The 25,340-nt window shown below is 42.9% G+C and overlaps 1 protein-coding gene across 2 annotated transcripts in view; it reads left to right on the top strand.

The window, feature by feature from the left end:
• stim2b (stromal interaction molecule 2b) overlaps positions 1-24,524 on the top strand; it is a 41,619-nt gene extending 17,095 nt beyond the window's left edge. Inside the window, exons 2-12 of one of the 2 annotated variants that reach the window (XM_070854668.1) lie at positions 1,108-1,238; positions 11,658-11,769; positions 13,402-13,513; positions 14,408-14,523; positions 14,634-14,811; positions 15,017-15,194; positions 18,276-18,437; positions 19,205-19,305; positions 20,536-20,774; positions 20,874-21,117; positions 21,947-24,524. In XM_070854668.1, the coding sequence (XP_070710769.1) occupies positions 1,108-1,238; positions 11,658-11,769; positions 13,402-13,513; positions 14,408-14,523; positions 14,634-14,811; positions 15,017-15,194; positions 18,276-18,437; positions 19,205-19,305; positions 20,536-20,774; positions 20,874-21,117; positions 21,947-22,574 (2,201 nt within the window). In that variant the 3' untranslated portion in view covers positions 22,575-24,524. The remainder of the gene's footprint in view (positions 1-1,107; positions 1,239-11,657; positions 11,770-13,401; positions 13,514-14,407; positions 14,524-14,633; positions 14,812-15,016; positions 15,195-18,275; positions 18,438-19,204; positions 19,306-20,535; positions 20,775-20,873; positions 21,118-21,946) is intronic. The other variant, XM_070854669.1, reaches the window with a different exon arrangement.
• Positions 24,525-25,340: the final 816 nt, after the last annotated feature.

Genomic DNA, 25,340 nt, shown 5'->3' on the forward strand with positions numbered 1-25,340 from the left:
GAGTCCAGCAGGACACTTCATTTCATAACTTGTCTTCATTCCAAATCACACCCACTAAGGAACACACAGGAGGATAACGAGTTCTCCACTATTGTCCAAGTATGAATATTCGCAAGTAAAGAATGGGTCGTTATCAGGCTGCGTCAGAGCTTGATGATGAGCTGATCATTTGAATGAGGTGTGTTGGAGCAGGGAAACACCTAAAACAACATGCAGGGCAGCGGGCCCTCAGGACCAGGATTGGGAAACAACATGTTAGGGATGCCAGCATCTTTAATAGTAACGTACTTTAATGTTTGCTTCTAAAGCGCAGCCTGTGAAGCCATGTGTCTTAGCATTACCACCTCTTCACCATCATGCAAGCATTTCTGTTTTGTAACCCGTCAGCTCAGTTTTAGCACTGCTCGACTCGACTTGACTCTTTCCATTACAGTTGCGTACCACCTCAACGTGGGTGGGGTCGTCATAGCGAGGCAGCCCAAAACTCCAGTGACGTCATTTGTATGTGACACAAACACAACATTTACCTCGGTCACAGAAATAATAAAAACGCACGGTCGCTGTTGCCAGGGTTTTAAAAAAGTGGCGGGTTTGATTCTTGTGAACGAGTCGCTCTCATGACTCATCCAGTGACGTCACAGTCTGCTGACGTCACATTTTCGGCTCGACTCAGCTCGCTTGGAACCCCGGCCAAGTTGGTACTAAAACAGTACGTGGTACCAGGTACTGTCAGTAATTTCTTGGCCCCCTCCTGTAAAGACATGGGCTGTCTTTGTAAACGCAGCCTCATTTTACTACAATAGATGTTGCTGTGTTTGCTCTCTGAAATTATTTTGTGGCACGTGTCCACACTGTGAGCCTAGTATGTCACCGTCACCCGGAAGCTACTGTTTGCTGATGCGTAATCCGCACACAGATGTGTGTATAAACTGCTGGAACTAAAAGTGACGTGAAAAAGAGGAAATACGCAAATTGCTAATCTGTTTGCGCCTGACACATAGTGTGTAGCTGGACATGTTATCGCTGTGTAAACGTCCTGCGGCAGCTTCTTAACCTACACCTGACCCTTCATCCCTGACCTGATTTTCTTTTCCCTATTCCATGTAGACCCCTGTCTTATAGTGATGCCGCCATGCATAGGCGAGGCCGACCGCTTCAGTCTGGAGGCGCTGCGGCACATCCACAAACAGCTGGACGACGACAACGACGGGGGTATAGAGGTCAACGAGAGCGTGGAGGTGAGCTTTGTTAAATGTGCATTTACGATGTGGGGTGTTGAGCTGACACTGGGGGTCGCTGTATTGCCTGAGGACACACCACAAGGAACATGTTCCCAAATTTGATTGGACATCACGGACTTGCTCGTGCTGCTATCTCAGCGAAAATGCGTTTTGTAGATCATCACGTTAACCAAACCAGACCACTTGTAAATGTTTCTAGTGTTGACACAAGAATAGCTGCCTGTCAGCTCTGAAAGTGGATCGCCACATGAAAGTAAATATTTAGTTTACAGAGCTAACAGTGAGTAACCGCTTGTGGCAGTTGGACAGGCTTTGTAGCTGTCCAAAAAGTGAAATAAGTTTTAATATTAGAGAGTTGGAGGAAAGAGCCAAATTGCCAGCATTTTAATTTATATGCACGCATTGCACAAATATATGCATGCTCACATAACCATCCTGACCTTTGTACTGCATAACCAATATGAGAACTGGGCCTGCATTTGAGATTTTATGCCTTTCAGTTAACCGAGAACACTTATAGCCTCATAAAGTTGTAATAGTCTTTGCTAACGATGCAGTTGAATAACTGTGACGCAGGTGGTCTGTGTGTGTGTGTGTGTGTGTGTGTGTGTGTGGAGGGAGTGGGGGGGGTGAGTGAGTGGGTGGGTCTCAGAGAGAAGGGGCAGGTTTCTGTGAGTGACTAGGGGGGGAGAAGTGACACCTGAGACCGCTCTGACCTGCTGTACCCTCTGCGTCTCTTGGTAATCAACGACCTCTTACGTTCAAAAAAACTTCTTGGGTCGATGATCGCATTTGGTGTGTGTGTGTGTGTGTGTGTGTGTGTGTGTGTGTGTGTGTGTGTGTGTGTGTGTGTGTGTGTGTGTGTGTGTGTGTGTGTGTGTGTGTGTGTGTGTGTGTGTGTGTGTGTGTGTGTGTTTGGCGGGAGTCATCTTTAACTGGCTGAGAAGTCCTGGTGTGAGAAACGGTTATACCTTGCAGCCGTGCAGTTGCCCCCTCCAGTAAAGAGCGTGACGCTGTATGAGTCCTGTCTGAAGAACCCTAACCCTGTCTGAGGGCTGCGGCGTTAGAACTGGCCTCCAGCCCACATGAAGACGATGCACGTCTGTGCATGTGTCACTGATGCCCGTACGTGTTGCACCGTATAGGTGTGTGTTACACGTCGCCACTTACCCTGATTTCACCTTTTGTCTTTATAAGGGCAGCGGGTCCAACAGAAAGCCCCAGTTGTTTTTGGCCGCCGCTCTTTTCCAAGCATCTTTTCTGGGCTCTGGCGGCGGGTGGAGCAGGGTTTCATAAAATGATGTATGCTCCTTTCATCAAATTAGTGGCTGTCTATCAGTTTCTTTTTGAAAGAAGGACATTATCATGCAACAGTGGATTTTCACCATCTTTAGCGAGTAAAGCGACGGTTTAACATGCCTTAGCAGATACACTGTACTGCAGAACATTCATTGCGTTATGTTAAACTTCTAAAGTTCTTTAAATTGGCTACTCAAAAAAAAAAAGTTCCTCTTGATAAATACCAACTGGTTTAAAATGAAAGGCTTTCAGGCCTAAAACCAAATGTCTTTGAATTTCTTTAACAATATCAACATAAATGAAAGTAATGAGTTAGTCAGCTATTGGCTTGTATTGCCGAACACAAAAGCGATTAGCCTTGCATTCAGAGTTAATTAAGGAAGAAAAGCCATGCGGTATCAGCAAGAGCACTGGATGAAGTTATTATTGACAGGAACAAAAGCAGACAGATTATCTTGGACTTTTTTACTTTCAAAATGAGATTATGAGATTTACTGTACGTTTTTACTTGATGACACAGTAAAAATGGCCTTGAAAGAGTTCACCATTTATAGAAGGGTTGATCCTCGTGCACATACTGGAATGTCAGCGTCAGTTCCCCAAATTGCTTTTTTGGGCACCATTTACTGTCGGTTTCAGCACAAAGTCAGCCTCTTCTCGACAGCGATGAGTTGAGAGGAGTGACACAGTTACGGCGGAGGGTGACTCGCGTGGGGTCGGGACAAGACCCTGTCGACGCCTCGCCCCTTTGCCACCTGGCTGAAACCTTACACTCTGTCAACAGAGATCTCACCTGCCTCTTCCTCCATTATCCCAACCTTTATCCCTAAATTTGAGAGGATGATTGAAATGAGAGGATGGTCATACTTCTAATGTTATATACGTGATCAGGATATCCAGTTTTTCATGACAGGAGATTCTAATGCTGGCGGTGAAGATGACTGGTGGTGATATATGATGGCCATGACGCCATTGGCTTTTGGCTAATGTTTACCTGTTAATGTTTTAGAGCATGTTGAGCCGCAAAGGAAAAGAATACTATGAATGCTTTCTGAATACTTAGCACAAAATATAAGAAAAACTCTGTTTAAAAGCCAATTCGATGGAGGGTGAATAGGACTGGCTTCTTTTTTGTGTATTTGAAGATATGTCTGTTTTTAAATCCAATATGTTTTTCAATTGGGTGAAGAGATAAAAGGATAACTCTGGTATTTTGTGTGTTACACAAATATTGTGCTGGATCCAAACCAACCCTTTAAAACGTCAAAGTCACTTAATAACAGAAAGAGACTAACCAATCGAGGCAGCGGTAGACGAGCGACTCCGGTCTTCTGCAAGGTAAAATGACTGTTTTTATCAAAGGAGTCTGGCGGCTTTGACGAGAGGCTGTTTCTGATTCTGATTTAGAAAAAAAAAGGATTTTAAAGGTCTATCTCGGTTGGGATCGAAAACTGTTTGCACCTACCAGTCATTTCAAACCCGAAATATGCAAAATTAGAGAACAGCTTTAAAGATATAGGAGTTCTTAAAGCAGAAATGCAAAAAAATCTTAAAAATATGAATATTTGCTGTAAGCAGCAATGAATAGATCATCAGCTGTTTTTCACCATATAAATACTATAAGCACTATAAGCAGCATACGTTCTTCTTTGGTCTTCTGTCGCTAGAACAAGTGCAGCTTTAGATTTTAACATGTATTATTGGGGCTGCAGCAAGAAAAAGGCCCAGCCAGACAAAGATGAGGTGTTCAGGGTCTGGTGGCATTACCAGCATCTTCAACATGCCCAAGAAGTTTGGCTGCAAACTAAGTAGGTTCAGACTTATTTATGGTGTTTTGATTGCTGGTAATTTGTCATATCCATTTTCACGTAATGCATGTCGTGCAACCGCAGCGAACATGATCAGTTTTTGTAATGTAACTCTAAGATACACCTAACAGCAGGTGACTAAAAAGTCACCCGGTAGCAAATTTGTTTCACTTTTAAAATTCATCCGTAACTTAAGAACAATCAGTGTTGCTAAGTTACAGGGAAATGAACCCTCACAGACATATCAACGCCTACCCATGTTTCACAGCTTATATCCCCACACAGACAAAACACACGGACGGATGATTTACAGCATACAGGAGCCATCGACGTGAGTTGCATCGGCCGCCACGGCAAAATGATCCAGAGCACTAAAACGCCTCTGGCTAAAATGAGCACCCATTAACATGTGTACTCACACATATCGACACGTTGTGGAGTCGTGAGGCGAGGAGAGCAAACAAGGGAAGTGCTGAGGGCCAACGAGCATCTCGGTTCCCTTTACAGCTACAGTATTCACTGACATGTCACATCATGGAGTTATCAGGGAGGACGCTGCACAAAAAAAAAAAAAAAAAAAAAAAAGCTTCAAAAAAAGCTTCTGCTGCGTTTGAAGTTCATATTTGGAGCGCTGACTCGTGGCAGAACGCAAATAGCTATCTAGTGAAGCAGATTTTTATTTGTCAGAATCAGTTGGCATGAAGAGGGTAAAGATTGATTTCGGCAGCTTTTTAGTCACACGATGCAGTTTTACCCGCGTTGCCGTAAACCCTCATGATTATATGATATTTGAAGTGTGAAATAAAGTGTATTTATAGTTTGTCTCCCAGAAAGTGATTTTCTACATGTGAAGGTCTCAGATCAGACCTGTCAAAACCTTCACCCCTCCCTGTCTACATCAGCCTAAATGAATACAAATCAGTGACTTTGACCACCTGACAACGTGTATTTATAGTCGCAGTATCAAAAGTAATCACTTTTTTAACCGCCACCCCCAAAGTTTGTGTAATTTGACAACTGTGGAAGAATTTTATTAGGAATCAAATCCTGCTGTAATCCTGTCAAACATAATCCCGTCTCGGATTACTCTGCGGGTCAGGGCGTCGTCGGGGGGTTTTGGGTGACGGACGGGTGTCTGTTGCCGAGCGCAATCGCTGGGGACGGCAGGTGCACGTCCTCTCCTCTGGGGCGCTGGGCTGTGTGCTGCCAGCCTGCCAAGGAGACGCTCGGCTGGATCGTGTTGCATCACTTTGAAATTGCAAGAACCCAATCCACGTCACCGCAGGGGGCGATGGTGCTGCTTCTGTGTGTGTGTGTGCACTTTATTAGTTCTTGACAAGCTATGCATTACAACTTGGTGGAAAATTAGGCTTGCATGTGAGTTCTACATCTGGCAAGCACACTGTATATATGACTTACTTGTGTTTAGACGGGCATGAACAGAGGAAACCTGAGGAGGCTCATGGAGCGTCTATTTGTATCTGAAATGTATGAAAGGAGAAATCTCAGAAGGTTCAAGAAGGTGTTTGTTGACTTGTCTGGGAATGTTCTCAAGGGAACTTTCAAGAGAGAGATTTTATTTACGACCAACCACTTTGAATGGAGACATAGAGCTTATGCATTAAAGGGTTGGTTCAACCAGATGACAAAAAAAAAACTCTCTCACTGTCATGTCTGCATGTGGAGCTAGAGCTGGGAGGTGATTAGCTTAGCATATAGACTGGACGCAGGGTGAAACTGCTAGTCCAGCTCACTCCAAGCACGTCTGCAGCACAGCAATTACAGTTTTATCTCATTTGAATGCAGTAACTATTTCATGGCGACCAATGGCGAGGATGGGTGCAGTGACTTCCAGAAGTTTTGATGTGACCTTGAGGCACATAACTGCCCTGAAAACCACACCTCGTCGTCTTCACACGTCTGCTTGCGTATGGTCTAAAGAAATGCGATCCACTGCGCTAATTAGTGAGCTTCGGATGTGCTGGCAGGGATATTTTTGAACTTTGGACAGAGCTAGGCTACCTGCTTCCCACTGCTTCCAGTCTTTATGCTAAGCTAAGCTAATCTTGTCCAAGTTCTAGCTTTGTATTTAGCACAAAGACATGACAGTGGGATCACTCTTCTCATCTAACTCTCAGCAAGAAAGCAAATAAGCATACTAATAATGATTAGTATTAATAATACATAATGTAAAACAACTTCTGCTGCGCTGAGGATGACTTGATAAAACCTGGAGTTCATGTTAGCCCCTGGAACATGGAGCACATTGTTATGCAAAGATAGACGAGGAAGATTTTATCACACGACTGATGGTTTCACAATTGAGAATGCCCAGTCACGCGTGATAAATCACCTGTGCTACAAGGAGTTCATTTTTCATAAATCTTTTGCCAAGTTCGGCAGACTTTTTGCCCCACATTTCTAACAGATTAATAACAATTAGTCAACCTAATAATCCTCTACCGGCACTTTCAGGTTTGATTAATGTGGCGGTATGTAGTTGATTAAAAAAAAAAAAAAAAAAAAAGCACTGTATGATGATAGATAAGCAATAGATGTAATAACTTTGAGCAAATTAGATGAGCAGATGTGGACAGATATACTGATGCATTAGATATAGCAGGAGAGAGCGGTGGCTCATGGGAAGAGTCTCGAACTCAGCCGGCTCCCTCCGATCTGGAATCTGACGGGAACAAATATGTCTTTGTCTGCTCCTGCCTGTGTGTGTGACCATGTGTCATACCCAGTCTGTGCTCTGCCTCCGTCTATAGGATATGTGTTTGTGTTATTGTCTTCTCAGGGCTGACTCTTGCTCCTCGGGCAGAGTTGGGACTCTCCATCCCATCATCAGTGCTTACAAGAGAACATCTTTTTTTCAGCTGTTACTATCATGTAATCATGTAAATGCCAGACCACTTTATATATACGTTTTCTTTGCAGAAATGTCTCCTCTTTTGATCACCCAGTAAGAGGTCATCATCACTGCTATCATGCTATAACGCTGTAATCTGGACTGTTAACCGCAGAGGCTGTGAAGCTCCCACACAAAGACCTATCTTTATGTGCACCACATATTTTATCTGACTCCATAAAGCACCACAAGGCTGTCAGTGACCATATGCAAAGCTGCTCCGCCAGTCTGCCCGCAAGTACATGTTTCATAATAGCAGCACTTGAACCAATTACATTTACTGTTAATGCTCTACTTAAGCAGCTTTTTGTAGTTTTTTTTTTTTTATTAATATGATATAATAATCATGTAATATTAATCTGTCTTTAATAAAAGCAAATAGTTGAGTGCACGTTATGCATTACACAGTACGTCTTTAAACAAAAGATCAGGTCATTTTAACCTCTGTTATGAATGTCTTGCTTAAATGAGAATAAAATGAAGACAGTTAAAACAATGAGCAAATAAAGAGCTCCTCAAAGAATAGTTTTCCTTTATGGCCATGGAGAGAAACCGAATCTGTCTGTTCATTCATCAGGCCCTTTCTATTCTAGTTCCTGTGCTCTGGCAAATGTCCTTGAAGGCCGCGTCTTTGCCAGCAGGACTTTATTTCTCATAAAGTACAGTGAGCATTAAAGGCTTTGCAAGACATTTGTTTGGACTAGTATCGCACACATTGTGGTCCCTCCAGTGACTCAGCAGACAGTTGGTTCCTTTAGCTGGTTCCTGGCTTTACGTCAGCGAGAGAACTCATTTGCATTTGTATTGTGTAAGAAGAAGGTGAAGGAAAGAAACACTGGGCAAAGTCTTCCGACTCCGCAGACTGTTTTTGTCCACTATTGGTGTGCTAAAGGAGCTTTTCAGACCCAAATGGGGACCCAAGAAAACCTTTGACGTTGGTCACCACAGGCTACAACAACAACTTCAGAGTTATTGTAGGATTTAAGAGTAACTATAGCACTATTTCAGGTTCAATATTGTGGCTACCAGTGTTGGAGTCCAACACTCAACAAACCTTATATCAATAAGACCAAAAAAAGGTTAGATAGAAGGAAAATCCTTGTATCTCCTATAAAATATTTTATCCTTTCTATCTTTTTATTATTTTCTAGCACAATATCATTCAGGTAGTTAATAATGTTATGAATGTTGAGTTTTAGTCATTCAAAGTCACACATTGATTCTTCTTTATAACTTGTCAAATAAATACTCACGTAATTCAGTGAAGGAATTCAAAAGGTTTTTGGGGTTCCTAAGCTAATGTGAAGCTGAATTCAGATGAATCCAGTCTAAAAACAACAAGCAAAGAATCAGTTGTGGACCCGGGTTTCGAATGAATTGCCACGTTTCCCCATCACTGACCATTCGCAGGTTGAATGTTAGTTCAGTGCCCTGCGTCACACACCAGGTTTGTGTGTGAAGGTTGAACTGGATTGCTGATAAAAGCGCTTTACATCACCAGTCGGCGCGCCCTCATGCCACAAAGTGTGTCTCAGATTGATCCGTGCGAGGAGAGAGAGATCTGGAAAAACGGGCGTCGTCAGCTCTTTTTAATACATATAGCCGACTCCAGGAGTGAATCATACTGACACTGAACGAGCACAAACATTTTGCCCTCTTTTGTCCGCGACCTTCGATGTCAGATTCTTCGTTCATGTTTTTTACTTCCCTCTGACAACATAAGTATCTCCCTCCCATCTCTCAAATGTGATATAAAAATCTACATATGAGTGCATGTGTCAGAAGTGACTCTCACATTTTCGAATCAGTTCTTGATCACAGAGACTTTTTTTCTGTGACAGCAAAAATGCGGATTCAGTGCTGAAGACATTTTTTTTTTTTTGCAGGCAGCAACTCAACACCAGACTGCCATTATGTATTCAATGTCAAACTCACAGCACTCCTTCAGACTCACACATCTACGCACACAGCGTAGATGTGTGAAAGTGCTGGTGGATTTTTGAAAATCACGGCCACGTCTTCATGTATGTCTCTGTCTTTCAGGGCTATTTCAAAGGGATTTTGGTGCAGTCAAGCATTTCTAACCTGTGTCTCTGTGCAGGCAGATGACATATTTCAAGCTGTGTTGGAATACGGGTGTGCTCCTTTATCAAGTCGAATGTGAAACTCATTGATCCGTGACTGCTGTGATTCATAATGGTGTGACACGTCAAAACAGCTGCAGCTCCCACATGCAGTTTATATTGTAGTCTCTATGTTGCTGATGAGTTTTCTCCTCTAATAGCAGTTTTGTACTCCAGAGTCAATAGGAACCTCTGAGTTTGTAGCACCTTTTGTTTGCTGCTGACGTGAACGGACAGTACATGCTAGCACGGCACACAGCACATTCAGCTCCCTACTGACCTCACCCAGGCTGAAAACTCAGGAACTTTTCTATCCCTCTGTGAATTTACACTTTCGTTTAAGCATCTTTACTGGTGAATCGACCAGCTAAGCTTCTCTTTATGAGTCCCGCAGCATCAATTAACAGCACCTAGCTGCAGCCTTCCTGCTTCCTGCTCGCTCCCATTGTATACGTCATATATTTATATTAGATTGTTTCATGCAACTTCAGCACAGATTATCTATGAGTAGTCCACGGGATGAACAAACAAGCTTTGGGTGGGTTTGTTTACTGTATTCACAGGTGGGGATTTTATTGGACCAATAGGTTCTATGGGACATGTATTTAAAAGTTTGATACCACTCATGTATGCACTAAGGTTCACTATATTCAGAACATTAATAAAGCATTAAACTATTGCTAAGTAAAGATACAGTGGAGTAATGGTGACCTGAGTGGAGAGAAAAGTCACACTCACTCTGTGTGTTTTGTAGTCCAAGCTTCTTTATCCTTTGTTTTGGTCGTAGGGATGACCGCGTGCACATGTTAGTCCATGAATCCTTCAGTAAGCGAACCCGTAGCACAGCGAAAACGAGTCAGAGCCGCTGCCCAGCGATAGACTCCACTAACCAGGAAGCACATAAGCTAAAAGAGGCTGTCAGTCATCGGTTGCATACAAAATAACCAAAGATGAACTACAGTGCTGGCCTTGTAACTGCAGCGGTGGGGAGGGGGGTTGTGGGAGATCTGGGAGGCACGCCGAGATGCTGAGATATCATATAGAGAACCTTTTAAGGAGCTGGAGCCAGGAAGCATTAGCATGCTTAGCATGAATGGTGGAAGAAGGGGAAAATGGCTAGTTTAGCTTACTGTAATATCAAAAAATACACCTACCTGCACATTTTAGCTCGTTTGTCAAAGAAAAGTTGTAGTTTTATGGTGAGGTTCGTATTTGTTTCTACTTTTACACTAAACTAACTAACTAACTTCATACTGCCTGCTGGACCTCTACTACAATTAAATGCTACATGAACATGTAATTCATATTGTAAATGAGTCCATGTGTTTAATCCCATGTTAAACCAACAAACACTCAACCCCAAACAGGTGCTGAGTGTTAAAGGGTTAACATTTTAAAGCTGATATTCATTATAGTAGCTTACTTAACATTAGCCTAAAACTCATCCAACCAGTTACAATATAAATAATGTTTGCCTGCTTGCCATTTAGCTAGCTAACTTTGAGAGGTAGTTTGGACGGTGAGCAAACCACGTCATTGGGTATTATTAATGAATTCTCCTATGGCCAACTATTATCATTTTGCATGGGAAAACGCCAACAGCACACTGCTTTACTGCAGTAATATGTAATATAAGGCTAATTAGTTATCTAAAGCCTGTAGGGAATTAGACAGGAGGTATAAGGTTTTTAGTTTATACCAAGGCCACATACACATACACATAGTGCTACAAGATGAATGCTTTGAGTCGTTTGGTTGGCAGCCATGGCCCTTTTCCTCGTTGTCATTAATGCTGCTGGTGTTCTGGCAATTCTTTGATCAGTTTGTTTTGCTAAGGCTTTCTCTGCAGGGGCGTTTAGTCCTGAGCTACCAAAGGAGGACAGCCGGAAACTGACAACACACACACACACTCATGCACACACACACACGCACATGCACATGCACACACAGGTGGAAGCGGTGGCTCTCTCTCTCTTTTCAAAGTCCCTAAAAGGAAGAAAGGAGAGTGAAAAGAAAGTCTGTGTGTGTGTGTGTGTGTGTGTGTGTGTGTGTGTGTGATCCAAAGCCAGACTTTTAGGCAAAGCCAACTCTCTACAGCTCTCTGTCAAAACCACACACATACACAGGCGAGCACAGCCGCCCGCATCTCCCCCTGACTTCTCAGTGAAAGCACTCGCTTTAAAATATTATAAACAAATAGAACTATATGTTTTGCGATCCCTTCGGAAATCCTGGGAAACTCAGCGCCTCAACTATCCCTCTTTTTACTTCCTAGTTCATAATAGAAGACATGAAGCAGCAGCAAACCAACAAACACAGCAACCTGCACCGTGAGGACCAGCACATCACCGTGGAGGAGCTGTGGAAAGGCTGGAAGACCTCTGAAGGTAAAAGCAAGAGAAGTCAACGGTCTCTGCCCCAAGGTCACTCACACAAATACCTCTACATTCAGTCCTATGTACAAAGTTGGTCTAACTATGTAGGACAAAACCCCCGGGTGTACTCTAGACTAGTGCTGATTTATTCCCATCAAAGTGCCTCAGGCTGCATTAATAGCAATTAAGACACTTTACTATATAAATACACCAAACCATATGACAAAGGTGTGGTTTCTAATGAGTAATGATCAGGTTAGACATCGTCCTCGAGTCATTACACAAGCCCTCGTTGACTGCCCCTCTGGGAGAATCCTAATCGGCACCTTAAATGACTTTTCCAATTCTCCGAAAACTTAAGTGGACTTCTGCAAGCTCGACGCTTCGAGGGCCGAAGGAGGGAGGGAAGGAGGGAGGGAGGGAGGGAGGGAGGGAGCGACGATGAGCACTCAAGGGCATATTTACCCAGCATGAAGGGTGATCTATTACTCTCACCAGAATGTGTAAAGGATTATCCAGTGATATAAAATTATAAGTAAACAGACAATCATTAATGTTTGAGGGCTTATTTCTTTTCCAAGAACCCATCTGCCATTCTGCGTCATCATTTACTGGTATTATTTTAGTTATCAGGCAGCTCAAGAGGAAGCGCTTTTCATTTTTATTTTGATCACACAGACTTTCCCTTCTGTAAATGACACCCATAAAGTTGGATTTAATCATATTATTGCAATTAATACATCTTCAAAAACATGTTTCCTCTCCTACTTCTTCCCTCATTTGAATTTCAGATAGGAACAAAATTTGACCCAAAGTCTTCCTCTTTTTTTTTTTTTTTTTTACAACACATCTGTGGTTTATCTCTAAACACCCCCCCCCCCCCTCGTCATTCTCAGTTTATGTGTGCCAGTGTTTGTTTACGACTCTGAAAATATGTGTGTGGAGCTAAGTGGTTTTTAACATGCACTCATGCTTTCTTAGCATTCAAAATAAATAAACATCCAGCCACGCCACAGTCATGCACACTGGTGTTATTCTGTCACATTCACGAGTTTTTTTTAAATAATAAATCATACATATTATGCATTTTTTAAAATCAATTTTTTATCATCTTTACTGTCTGACACTCATTTGCTTATTCCAATATTTTAAACTCTGTGAAATTACATTTGTGAGGTACTGGTACATGTACTTGTACACAAATAACATTAGATGAGCTTGTAAAATACAATACATTAAAGGTTAAACCTGTTTTTCTTTGATCTTGTGATCCTCTGGAGGGGTCAGATTCCCACTGTAGGCTGGGGGCCACTGGACAAATGAAGCAGTTAAAACCAAATCTCCACCTCAACCAGATACAGCAGTGACATTCTGCACAAGCAATGATGAATTATCAAAGTAAAAGTACTCTTTCTCTGATATATAATATATATCATTTATCATTAGGATGCTTATACTAATTAAGGTGTCATACATTTACTGAAGTAAATGATCTTAATACTTCTTCCATCACTGTGTATTCTTAACCTTCTGTTGCTCTTGATAAAAGCTAATTGCTCAAACAGTAAAGTAACGACCTTCATCCTCATCCTCATCCTTACTTTACCGCTTTCCTTTCCCCTCTCTCTCTTCCCTCTTGTCCAGTCCACAACTGGACCGTGGAGGACTCGGTGCAGTGGCTGAAGGAGTCGGTGGAGCTGCCGCAGTACGAGAGGAACTTCCGGGACTTCCGGGTCACAGGGAACACGTTACCTCGGTCAGTACCCGTCACCTCAAACACGTCTTTGCCTCCGGCCTTGTTTTTCTGGTTGTTGCCTCTGGTGAGCACTGAGGTGTGTTTATGAACAGAAACACTATTATGGTGGTTGGTACAATACACAAAGGAGCCTGTAGTTTTCATTACTCTGTTTAATGCTGCCCACTGCTGGTCTTATAAGGCAACACAAGGGGAAAGTGACTGAAACAGGTAGATTGTTCGCCTCACTGTCTTTGCTCCTCTATTGTTGTGTTAGAAACAGTTTCTAACGGCTTGCAGATGTATTTTTCCAAGGCCAGATCATTTCCTTGTCACACGATTGTAAAAGCAACTGTCATTTCACTCTGTAAATGCTGTGTAGTTACCCACAATGCAATGATTTAGTCCTTCAAAAGCAGATTAAATTGTTAATAGAGCAGTCTGAGTGCCGACATTACAGAAGAAACTCAGATGTTGGTGCGACACTTGTGGTATGTGACTCGCTGCAAACTGCATGTACGGCATGAGTAGACAGAGGGGCGGGCGGCGGGGTTGTAGGGGGGGTTTCGTGTTACCGCCACGGGGCCGATGGGCGCTGACTCATGAAGTGATGTCACAGAAAGGGGGTACAGTTTCCACGGGCTGCCATGTTGTCTGAGCCTTTTAAGATGGTGGTGGAGGACGGCGACACAACGTCTTAATAGTTCACACAGTAAAAACCGTTAAGCGACAGCAGTAAGCCCTGCTGCTACAGCAGGTTCCTTCCTTCCAGTGAAGTGTCTTCTCCTCAACACATCCTCTAAGTTGCAGTAGCAGAAAACACCTTCTTATGAGCGACATGTGGCCTAGCGTCAGCTGCACCTTCCATCCGATGAACTCTATGAGCTGAACAACTTCTTTTTCTCCATATTTCAGAATAGCGGCAAATGAACCGTCGTTTATGTCGATGCAGCTGAAGATATTAGACCAGCGGCATAAACAAAAGCTAAACCTAAAGGCACTAGACGCAGTCCTTTTCGGCCCTCCTCTCCGTAAGTATGCACATACTCTAATTTTTTTGCAGCCAGAAAAAAAGATTACATGAAATATTCAGTATTTGCTAAAGTCGCCCATCTTCTCCTGTGCTTCCCTCCCTCCGCAGGTCCACAACACAACTGGATGAAAGACTTTGTACTGATGGTTTCTATAGTGATTGGGGTTGGGGGATGCTGGTTTGCCTACGTGCAGAACAAGTCCAGCAAGGTGCACATCTCTCAGATGATGAAGGATCTGGAGAGCCTGCAAAATGCTGAGCAAAGCCTCTTAGACCTGCAGAGCCGGTAAGAGAAGGCAGTGTATCAGAGTTATATTAGAAGGTGTGCACATATATAATGAGATAGGGGATGAAATGGAGCTTAGGTTTTCACTTTTCTCCGCTCAAACGTCTTCACCCGCTGTAGAAATTGAATCCCACACCCTGCCAGACTTCACGCTCCACACTCGTCCAGCCTCATTTCATCTTTTTTTCTCCTCATCCTCATCCAGGCTGGAAAAGGCTCAGGAGGAGAACCGGACGGTGGCCGTGGAGAAGCAGAACCTTGAGCAGAAGATGAGGGATGAGATCACCGGCGCCAAAACGGAGGCTCACAGGCTTCGAGAGCTGCGGGAGGGCGCTGAGTGTGAACTCAGCCGGCTCAAATACGCTGAGGAGGAGCTCGTACAGGTGGGGCCTAAATACTACCGGCCAACAGATTTATCAGTATTTCTTTTATAGGTTTAATATCTTTTGTAGTAATGCATTGCAATCAATGGCAAATAATTTCAAAATGAAGGCCAGTAATTCACATAAATGGTTACTCATACCAGTCTAACCCAGCACAGAGACTTGAATGGTTTACTTTAATTAAACGGCAGTAGAAACTTCAGGCCAGGCACCACCCAGGAATAGGGGGGGGGGGGGGGGGGGGGGGGGGGGGATCCTTTTATTCCATGAATGATTAATGTAGACCCAAATACAAGACTTGTTCAAAATTCTGCAAATTGGGCAATATCTAATGAAATATTCCTTCATTTACATATCAGTAGAAACCATTTTTAGGCTCAGATAAAACAGATAAAGCCAGAACTTTTTTTCTTGCTTTACTGTGATCAATAACTAAATGGCTGCTAATAGTCAGAAATGTTGTTTTCTAAGCTTTTTTTATGTTGGAAAAACTTAAGTTTCAAGTTGGATAATCGACAGGCGGCTTCTTCTCTCTCAGTTTGTCCCGGCGTCTGGAATGTTTTTTCATGCTAGCTTGACAATATCAATGAAAATAATGCTAAATAATTGTACTAAATTGATTTCATCCAGCACACGTCTTTTAATTGCTACTTTATAATTTATTTACCTGACATTAATAGTTGAATCATTTCAATAGCTTCCATGTAATGTGACCCAGTGGCTCTAAATCAATACCAGAAATGATTACCACACAGGCCACATAAGGCACAACTCTTCATATTGGATTTTAGCGCTTCTTCTTTCTTATATTAATATTTACATAGCAATGGGAGGAAGGACTGCACAAATATTCAGCTCAGCTGAGATCCGGAGGAGCACTAGGTGGCGATAATGCACCACAAGTTGAAAGAAGAAAAAGGAGGTAGGAGACCTTTACAAAAGAAGCACAGCAAATGGAAAAGGAATTTGTTGTTTAATCTCAAAATGAGGCACTTCAAGGCCAGAGATGGAAAAGTACAGAGCTCCGGCTAAAAGCCTGAAGTAGAGATGCTATGATGAGGTCTTTTATTTTTACAAAGCTTAGTGGTGCATGTTTTCAACTCATATTATTATTTGTGTTTAAAAGACATTTTTTCAAACTGAAATTAGATGAATTACTTTTGAGATATGTTGATATATGGGAAGAGATGCCAGTGAGAGAGGGAGGCTTGAGGCGACAGCTCCAAAAAAAATGGAGAGGGCAATGTCAAGGGCAAGAGAGAGCACACGGGGAGTGATGCAGTGCAGAGTGAAGTTTGGCAAGTGTGAACAAAAAAAGAGAGCAGAGCGAGTGATGAATAAAATAAAGACAAGGATGATGAAGCTCTTCACTGTTGCCAGTGACCAGATACCTCCAGGCGAAGAGGACAGGGACAGTGCACAGGAGGATAGAGAGACGGAGAGGACAGAGATGAATATAATAAGAAGAGTTCTGTCTAAAACTGGAAGTGGGAAAGGAAAAGGACACTGAAACAGATGGTCACATGCTGTGTACAGAAAGTACACAGCAGGGCCAAGAGTGTTCAAAACTGTGATTACAAGAAGCCAATGGAACAAAATGAAACTAAAACCTGGGAAGAAAAATCTTCAGCTGTCCTGATACATTTTATCTGGTTTTTCTGAAAAAAATGATTCGCGCTTTCAAACAGCAGCATGTTCAGATGCGCGTTTGATGGATGCAAGGCCGTCCACACTTTCTCATAACAAAGCAGGCCAAAATCAATAGGTAAACAAATATGTGTCAAAGTCTTGTGCTTTGTTGAAGCTACACACCATAAAACTCAAAGGCGATTTAGTGCCCGCGAAGAGGAAAGAAAGCTTTAAACTGCACAGGAGAGGTGGAGCTGCAGTTGTGGCAGACGTGTGTCCTGTTTGTCACTGCTTCACATTACATGGAAGCTATTGCGAAAAAAAAAATTTAATAAAGAAGATTTTTCCATAAAAATATTAATAAAAAAGTGAAGCAGTGGAGCAATAACTGCATAACTGCATTGCATAGAAGCTACTGGAAAAAATGCCACTATTTTTTAATTAAAATATGTAGGTAAAATGAATGAATTGGACATTAGCAGTCAAAATAATAATAATGCTTCATGAAATCAATTTAGTACTAATATTTTCAAGTCAGCATGAGGGTAGGTCAGTAAGTCAGCTCCTGCTGCTGAGTGAGAGGTTCTGGGAGGTGAACCGGGGGGAATATCTGTCGAACGTCCACCTTAAAACTAACTACAAACTACTACTACTAATGCCTTCCGGACTCACGGATCAAGACTGTTCAGCAGAAAGTAGCCTTCACACTCCCCCCCCCCCCGTCTGTCTTCATCACGTTGTCAGGTGATTCCTTTCAAACTGAAAGGAACAACTAAAACCAACATCTTGCATCAAAAGAAACACTTTATATGCTAAATTGAAACTAAAAAGAACCGCCCGTCTTACGGTTGACTGGTGGAAGGGTGCCTCGACACAGAGAGACGCTGAATACAACACAGAGATGTATCTATGACGGAGTGCAGAAGGCTCTTTTAAGGACCTATTTATTACTCCTTAAATCTAAGCACTTTAAAGGTCTTGATTTTTTTTTAAATCTAAGCACTTTCCAGTCCTTTTCAGACCTGCAGCAAGCCTGCGTATTTCACTAGCCAGTATACGGATCATCCCTGTGTATGAATGTAAGCGTATTCATTACTGCCGATGAAGCGCCTTGAAATTAAAAGATTAATTTCACATTTTTTCATGTTAAATTGCACAAAATACCTTCACAAGATTTCCCCATTTCCCTTTGCATAAAAAATACGGCATTAATATATCAAGGCTTCGTCCTGGTAATGAGTTTTCTGCTATGCGGACGAGCCGGGATCGGACTCATTTTAACACGGCGAATTCAGAATTTAAAAAGTAAATGCAGTTCATTTGAAATTCAACGGGTGTTTCAGCCTCACTTACAGTATTTGATCAACGACCTCACGGGGGAAGAAGGTTTTAAATATTTGAGAGTGAATTTAACCTGGACCCCGACATGTCCCGTTCCCCCCCCTCGTGCAGGTGAGAAAGGCTCTAAAGCGAGCGGAGAAGGAGATGCAGTCGGAGCGGTCGGTGCCGGAAGCTCTGCAGAAGTGGCTGCAGCTCACACACGAGGTGGAGGTCCAGTACTACAACATCAAGAAACAGAATGCTGAGTTTCAGCTGTGCGTCGCCAAAGACGAGGTACCCTTTTCTGCATTTATTTACCACACCACAGGATTGCAAGCATGCTGCACTGATGCTACACAGTGAACTACATTTTCCTCGCTTTAAGTTTGACTTCCTGAGGCAGTGTTGCCTGGCAGGAACCGACCAAAATCAGAAACTGCCAAAATCAGACCCTACCTACATTTTTAACACTTGCAGTCTCACACTCACAGGCCACACACAGCTACGCTTGGCGTGCCTCTTTTTTTTTTTTTTGTCTCCACACGGGAAAAGAGCAGTAAATCATGTTTAGTGCTGCCACCAAGCTACTAGTGCTGGGCTGCAGAGAGAGCTCACTGCATCAGACAGTAATGTTTAATGCAGCCTGTCTGTAGTAGTAGTAGTAGTAGTGGTAATTAAAATTAGTTATTATCACTTGAAATGTCCAATTTGTCAAACACAAGCATAATAGATGTAACTGTATATTTTATTCTGGCTTTTTTTGTAATAAATCACAGTTAGTCAGCAGAACTTATTTAATTAATGGTGCTTTTTTTTTTTTTCTTAATGATGCGACTGAATTATGTTTTTAATTGCAACACCTGTTTGTTTTTTTACCCACATCTGGCAGAAGTCTTTATTGTTACAGTTCAGAGAGCCCTTTATTACCTGCAGTCAGGCCTGTGAAGGGGGTGCTAACAAACATTAGTTCAGGTTACACCGAGGAACTCTTCGGAGGGAGAGGCGAAACCGTTCCGTTCAAAATAACACTCGGAAATCTTTTGTGTGTTTTTGACTCGTAGGCAGAGAAAATAAAAAAGAAAAGGGGATCCGTGTTTGGAACTCTCCATGTAGCCCACAGTTCATCACTGGATGAGGTGGACCACAAGATACTAGAAGCAAAGTAAGGGACAAAACACACACACACACACACACGATCATGTGACCACAGGAGACTTCATTGTCCTTGATCTGTGTATTCTGTCAGCCACGTCTGCTTAGCCGTACCTATTGATTAGCAATAATGTCAACCAATCACAGAGCTTATTGATACTAAATGTTACAAGAAAGGCCCGTGGGTCATATCGAATACCAGGTCATGTTGTGATGGCACGTTATCAATATGGCCGTATGGAAATCTCCACTCAGCCGTAGTGTTGCTTGCAAAGTGTATTATTCACCCCATATACATTTATGTAGATACACAGTTAAGTCTATATATATATATATATGTTTTAGCTGTTGACCAAAATATATTCAAGTTCCAGTACACAATGAATAGTAAAGTGCAGATTCTCAGCTTTAATTTGTGGGTATTCACATCCATATCGAAGGAAACGTTTAGGAACTGCAGCTCTTTACTATGTAGTGTTTGTCAAGGGACCGAACGTAATTGGACAGTTGATACTTGTGGGCTATTAAATCATTATTTCAGTATCAATTAAGCAGGTAGAAGAGGTTGATTATAACAGGGGACTGCTTGAATCAAATCTCAAAGTCTGCACCTAAATTGAATCTCTCTTATTTCAAATCCACCGTGGTGGCCTACAGAGCCAAAATTATGAAAATGCCAAAAATTAATGGCACTTGGTTACACAAACAATGACTTTTCCTTTGTTTGTTCAGGGGTTCAATTCTTTGCCCTCAAAGCACTCGCTGCATTGGAAAAAAAAACTCAGGCACTGACAATATCTGACTGTACGGTGTCAAGTTCCTGCACAGATTTGAGCGCATAATGCTCTTAGGTTTCTCGGGCAGACCCCAGGAGTTTTTATTCCAGATATATCAAACATATTCAGAAGGCTTTTATAATCCCGGGACTGCCACTCAGATATAAGAATTCCTTTGTGTTTAAAAGCCAAAAAGAGGGAGAAAAAAAAAAAATCACATAAAAGAGAAGTTCTTCTGCATGACTACTTTATTAGGCACAAGTCCAGTATCATAAAATAACCAGCTTGTGTGCCAAAAGTGTCGAAATCCTGACGAATCAAAGCAGAGACGGCTTCTTACTGCGTCTGACACAAGAATTTGATTCAGTATCAGAAAAGGGATCACGATAATGTTTGCCAAGTGCAATAAGTGTGCAGCGCCATCCCCTCATTCATGTCTGATTTTTGAATTTTTTTTTTTTTAGGAAAGCCCTGTCAGAGGTAACGGCGTGCCTGAGGGAGCGGCTGCATCGCTGGCAGCAGATCGAGAAGCTTTGCGGCTTCCCCGTCGTCAATAACTCGGGGCTGCCGAGCCTGACGGCCAGCCTCTACTCAGACCACAGCTGGGTGGTCATGCCGCGAGTCTCGGTGCCTCCCTACCCCATCGCGGGGGGAGTGGACGACCTGGACGAGGACACGCCGCCCATCATTCCGCAGTTCACAAGTGAGCGACGCTTTCTTGTGACACAGAATGTCGACATATGCTGTGAAACAAATTGTAATCTCCTCCTCCTCCTCCTCCTCCTTGGCTTCTCTCCCCCAGCGACCACGCTGATCCGGCCCTCGCTGACCCGCAGCAGCAGCCTGTGTCGTTCCCGCCGGAGCCTGCTGAGCTCCCCGCAGTCCTCTCTGATGTCCCCAGACCCCGACCTGCTGTCCATGGCCAGCTCTTCCCTCTCCTATCGCCCCGAGGCAGACGACGAACATATCATGTTCAGCTCGGATAGGAGGGGGTATGTAGCGGTGGCCGGAACACCGCGGAATGGTTTTACAGTTTGGACTCACAGGTGTTTTATCCAGACATTCACACTTTTAAGCTTGGGGTTAAGTGGTGCCGCTTGTCACTGGGTGCCTCGCATGATCAATTAGCAAGATCTGATCTTCGCTTTAATTCCTGCACTTTGTCCCCAGTTTGCCAGTAAAGACTAAAAACCCCAGAAAACCTTAAACAGTGGTCCTATTTATGTTAAATGCATGACAAGCATATAAAATAAACTGTAATCTTTCCAAATTTGTAATTTTGGTGCCACAAGCACCTGAGAGGATAAGTTTTAAATTTGCATTCTTTTAGGATACACATTTTGAATACAAGTTTGTATTGTGACGCATGCATGGGGAAGAAAATTAGATTTCTGCCACATGCATGTAGACACAGGCTCTGCCCTCCATTTAGTTTGTCCCTCATCATAGTCATAGTTAAAAGTAAATTCGCACACAGGGCACAGTGCCACAACCATCGTGTAGTTAAGTTGTGCAAATTCCCTAAAAAATACTGTGCAATTAATCATAGTACCAACACCATTTGAAATGAAATGAACCAGGTGATTTCACGTGATTCTTTTTGCGATTTTTCTCTGTGGTTAGTGCTAAAAATTCCTTTTGTAATGCAATGTATTTATTCATAAATGATGATTAAACTGTCCGGTCAGGTCGCTACGATGAGATTAAAATCACCAAAGTAAAAGGTCACGATTCGTCCCTCCACAGGCACAATATATTCCATCAGAACAGCATTTGGTTTTTCTTTTAGGGAGCTTTGTCCAAAAATAGACGCTGTGACAGACATTTTGTGGTTGAACAATTTGCCGTATTGCTCAGACTGCTCTCGTCTCGCAGGGAACCGGCTCAGGAGGGCAGCTCCGACACAGACTCTCTCAGCTCCTCTTTGGGCCGCAAGCAGCTGCAAAACCCCTGCACGCCGGGCTCGGACGCCCCGTACCGCAAGATCTCCCGCGAGGAGCTGCTGCTGTTCAGCCAGAGTCCGGACCTGCCCACGTCCACCTCCACCACCCACACCAGCAGCAGCAGCAGCAGCAGTCTCAGGGACTCCACGCCCCCCCCTCTGCCTCCCACTCCGGCCACCACCCCGTCCGGCCCACCGTCCACCTCGCCTTCCCCGGCCTTGGAGCACCACCCGTTTGCACACAGAGGCTCGCCCGACCTCACCCGCATCATCCCCGAGTCCCAAAGCGCGACCTTCTCGCAGGGGAGCACCGCCTCTCAGACGGGCAAGGGCATGTACAACGGCATCCTGGAGAAGTCCTACAGCTTCGGCCAGCTGCCCGCCAGCATGCTGCCCAACGTGGGGCGCTACCCGTCTCTTACCTCCCTGGACTCGGAGGGCCGGAGCGTGGGAAGGGAATACAAGCTCCAGAGCGCCTCCTCCCAGGACTCCAGCGACAATGGAGAGAAAATCAAGCGCTCCTCCTCTAAAATCAAAAGCTTATTTAAGAAGAAAAAATAAAACTTGCAGAGTGAGATAGTGTGTGAGAGAGAAAGAGAGAGAAATAAAATATAAAGAGCTGTTTTAGCCCTAATACTAAAAAATGGACATCACTGTAAGCTAAAGCATTTCATTTTCTCTCTTGTTTTCTTCTTTTTGTCGTCAAAGATGGAATGTAGCTCAGTCCGGGTGCCTTTAAAGGCCTCAGACTGGTAGCCTTATTTTTCAATAATGCCTTTTTATTTAGTTCACTCATAGCCTCACGGGGGAAACCTGCAAAGGTCACGGAAAAGTCAACAAAAGGTCAAAGGTCACAAGAGCTGTCATCCAGACAGCCAAAACAGGTGACCTGTTCACTGTCTTCTATTCATTTTGGTTTGAGTTTGAACCAAAAAGCCACTAAGTGTAAGGGTCTAAAGGTGCAGTCCATAAATGTATTTTTAAGCACACGTCGTCTAGTGTTTCGCCCCTGCATGCTGTTCCTACTAAAAGCCTTTAAATCACTCTTTCAGTAGTGACAGCAGCACTAGACTATCACCAAGAAAAAGAAAAAAAAAAATCCTAAAACACACAATTTCTCTCTAAACTACTCCCCCCCCCCCCCCCCCCACGTTCAAATCATGGATTGCATCTTGTAAAGTCTTTGAGTCCTAATGTTGTGTACTTGATTAATTTCCTTTGGAAAAAAAAAAAAATCCTGCTAAAAGTTTGTTGCACTACTGCTTTCCTGGTATTTTGGGAAAGAGCCGCTGCTTTGCGGAGTACATATTGAATAAAGATATAGAGATGAGAGAAATGCATGGGCAGTGGCAGTGGAGATGCAGCACATAATACCAGAGCCAACATTATGTGGTGTGTCTTCAATGCCAGTACTTATGGATGTCTCGATATATATATATATATATATATAAAAATAAACAAATAAATATATATATATACTTCGTTTTCACATTATTATGTTCTTATAGATGTTTTTAAATAGATTTCTATTGGTGGGGGTTCCTATGAACTGATCATTACTGAGGAAAGTTTATTGAATATGCAGATTTAACCCGCACCACTCATTTCCCCTGTACTCTAGCTGTCCCTTATTACTTGATTTACTGTGTCATGTAGCCATACCAACATACCATTTCCATTTCTCGTCTTAAGTACCCTGTAAAACTTGGTGTCACTTCCAGATTTTGGTCAAATCGACTGTGCAAATGATTTGTGTGGTTTGAGTGCCACACATGCTGCATTTAAGGAGCGCTGAAGTGTAAGACAGTCGCAGGCACGTCCATTTTTTTTCCTTAAAAAAGAAGTAATCTCTGACTACACTGTCTGTACTGTGAGGACGTGGCCTCTACCATGTGTGTTTTCAGGCTTTTGTAAAGACAAAACACTAAGGATTATCTGTTCAAAACTAAAGGAACTATCTGATCCAGATCTGATCGATACACCAAGACCTGCCCCCCTCTCCCAACCTCCCCCCCCTCAACCCCCCCACCGCCACCACCACACACACACTAAGCTCGAAGCCGACCCATGCAATACGGTCCTGTTCCTGTTCCTCACCTCTGGGCCCGCACCGAGCACACTGATGTCAAGAGCTCCTGCTTCACACTGTGATTTCTGCCTTCTTCCCTTCATCCTGGACCCGGCTGTCACTGCTGCAATTCAAACACGACGGGTCATGTGACGACCGTGAGGCAATGAAATGCCAAGGGGGGGGGGGTGATGCTGTGTAGGAGGTGTGTCTGGCTGACAATGCGACACGAGGATCCAGTGGCCTCTGTTTTTAAAGAAAGAAAAAATATATATATATCTGGAAGGTTGTGGCAATACAGCACACAGTGAAGGAAATAGAAGACAGAACTGCAAGACGAGGAGAACATGAATGTTTACGAAACATTAGGGTTTTTTGAGAACATTTTGTGTGTGAATATTTGTATACTGTAGAAAAATTAATAAAAAAATGGAGGCATTGGAGACTTTTGCTGCAGTGTTTTTTTTTTTACAGCAGAACAACTAGACAAGCAAGGGATTAAAAGATAATACTGATTTTTCTTTTCCATGTCAGTGCTGATTTTACACATTAAGTTTAATTGTCATGAGGAGAATTTTTTAGCTCTGCTGCCACAGCAAAAATTAGTTTCTTGACACTAAGAAATATGCGCATATCTAAGACTGCAAGTAACTATTGCTTTCATATCAATACATAATTCTTAATCAGTCATTAAGTCTTTAAAATGTAAGAGAATATGGAAAAAAAACAGACTCACAGCCCCAAACCCAAATATTATAAATGTACAATAATATTAAACTGAATCAGCATCTAATTAATTTGAATGAAATTACATTGTTTGGAGTTTTTGCTTGATTAAATACATAAATATTTAATCATTGATTTAAGCGGTTGCTGATTTTCTGTTGACTTTCTAATAAACTAATTTCGTTAATAGTACACTTTTCGACTTTATCAGCCGTTGCAAATGATGAGAAAGCCTGACAGCTGAGAACAGAGAAAACAAACAGGTAGTATAATGGTGAATAAAATACATAAACAGCAGAGCAGTGATATCCTTTAAAAAAATAAACTGTTATATTTTACAATGAAACATGTTCCTTCATGTGTGAGATCTGTGATTCTCAGCCGTTGGTTTGCAGCTGAGCTCTAAACTTGACTAATCCCCCCCCCCCCCCAGAAACCAGTCCTTCCTCTCCGTACGGAGCTCGCATCCTCCTCACAGCAGAGCACAGAAGTGGGGAAAAGTATCATTCTGACACCCCATTTGTCTTTGGGGG

Source organism: Pempheris klunzingeri, chromosome 23 (assembly GCF_042242105.1).
Source record: "Pempheris klunzingeri isolate RE-2024b chromosome 23, fPemKlu1.hap1, whole genome shotgun sequence".
Classification (NCBI taxonomy): Eukaryota; Metazoa; Chordata; class Actinopteri; order Acropomatiformes; family Pempheridae; genus Pempheris; species Pempheris klunzingeri.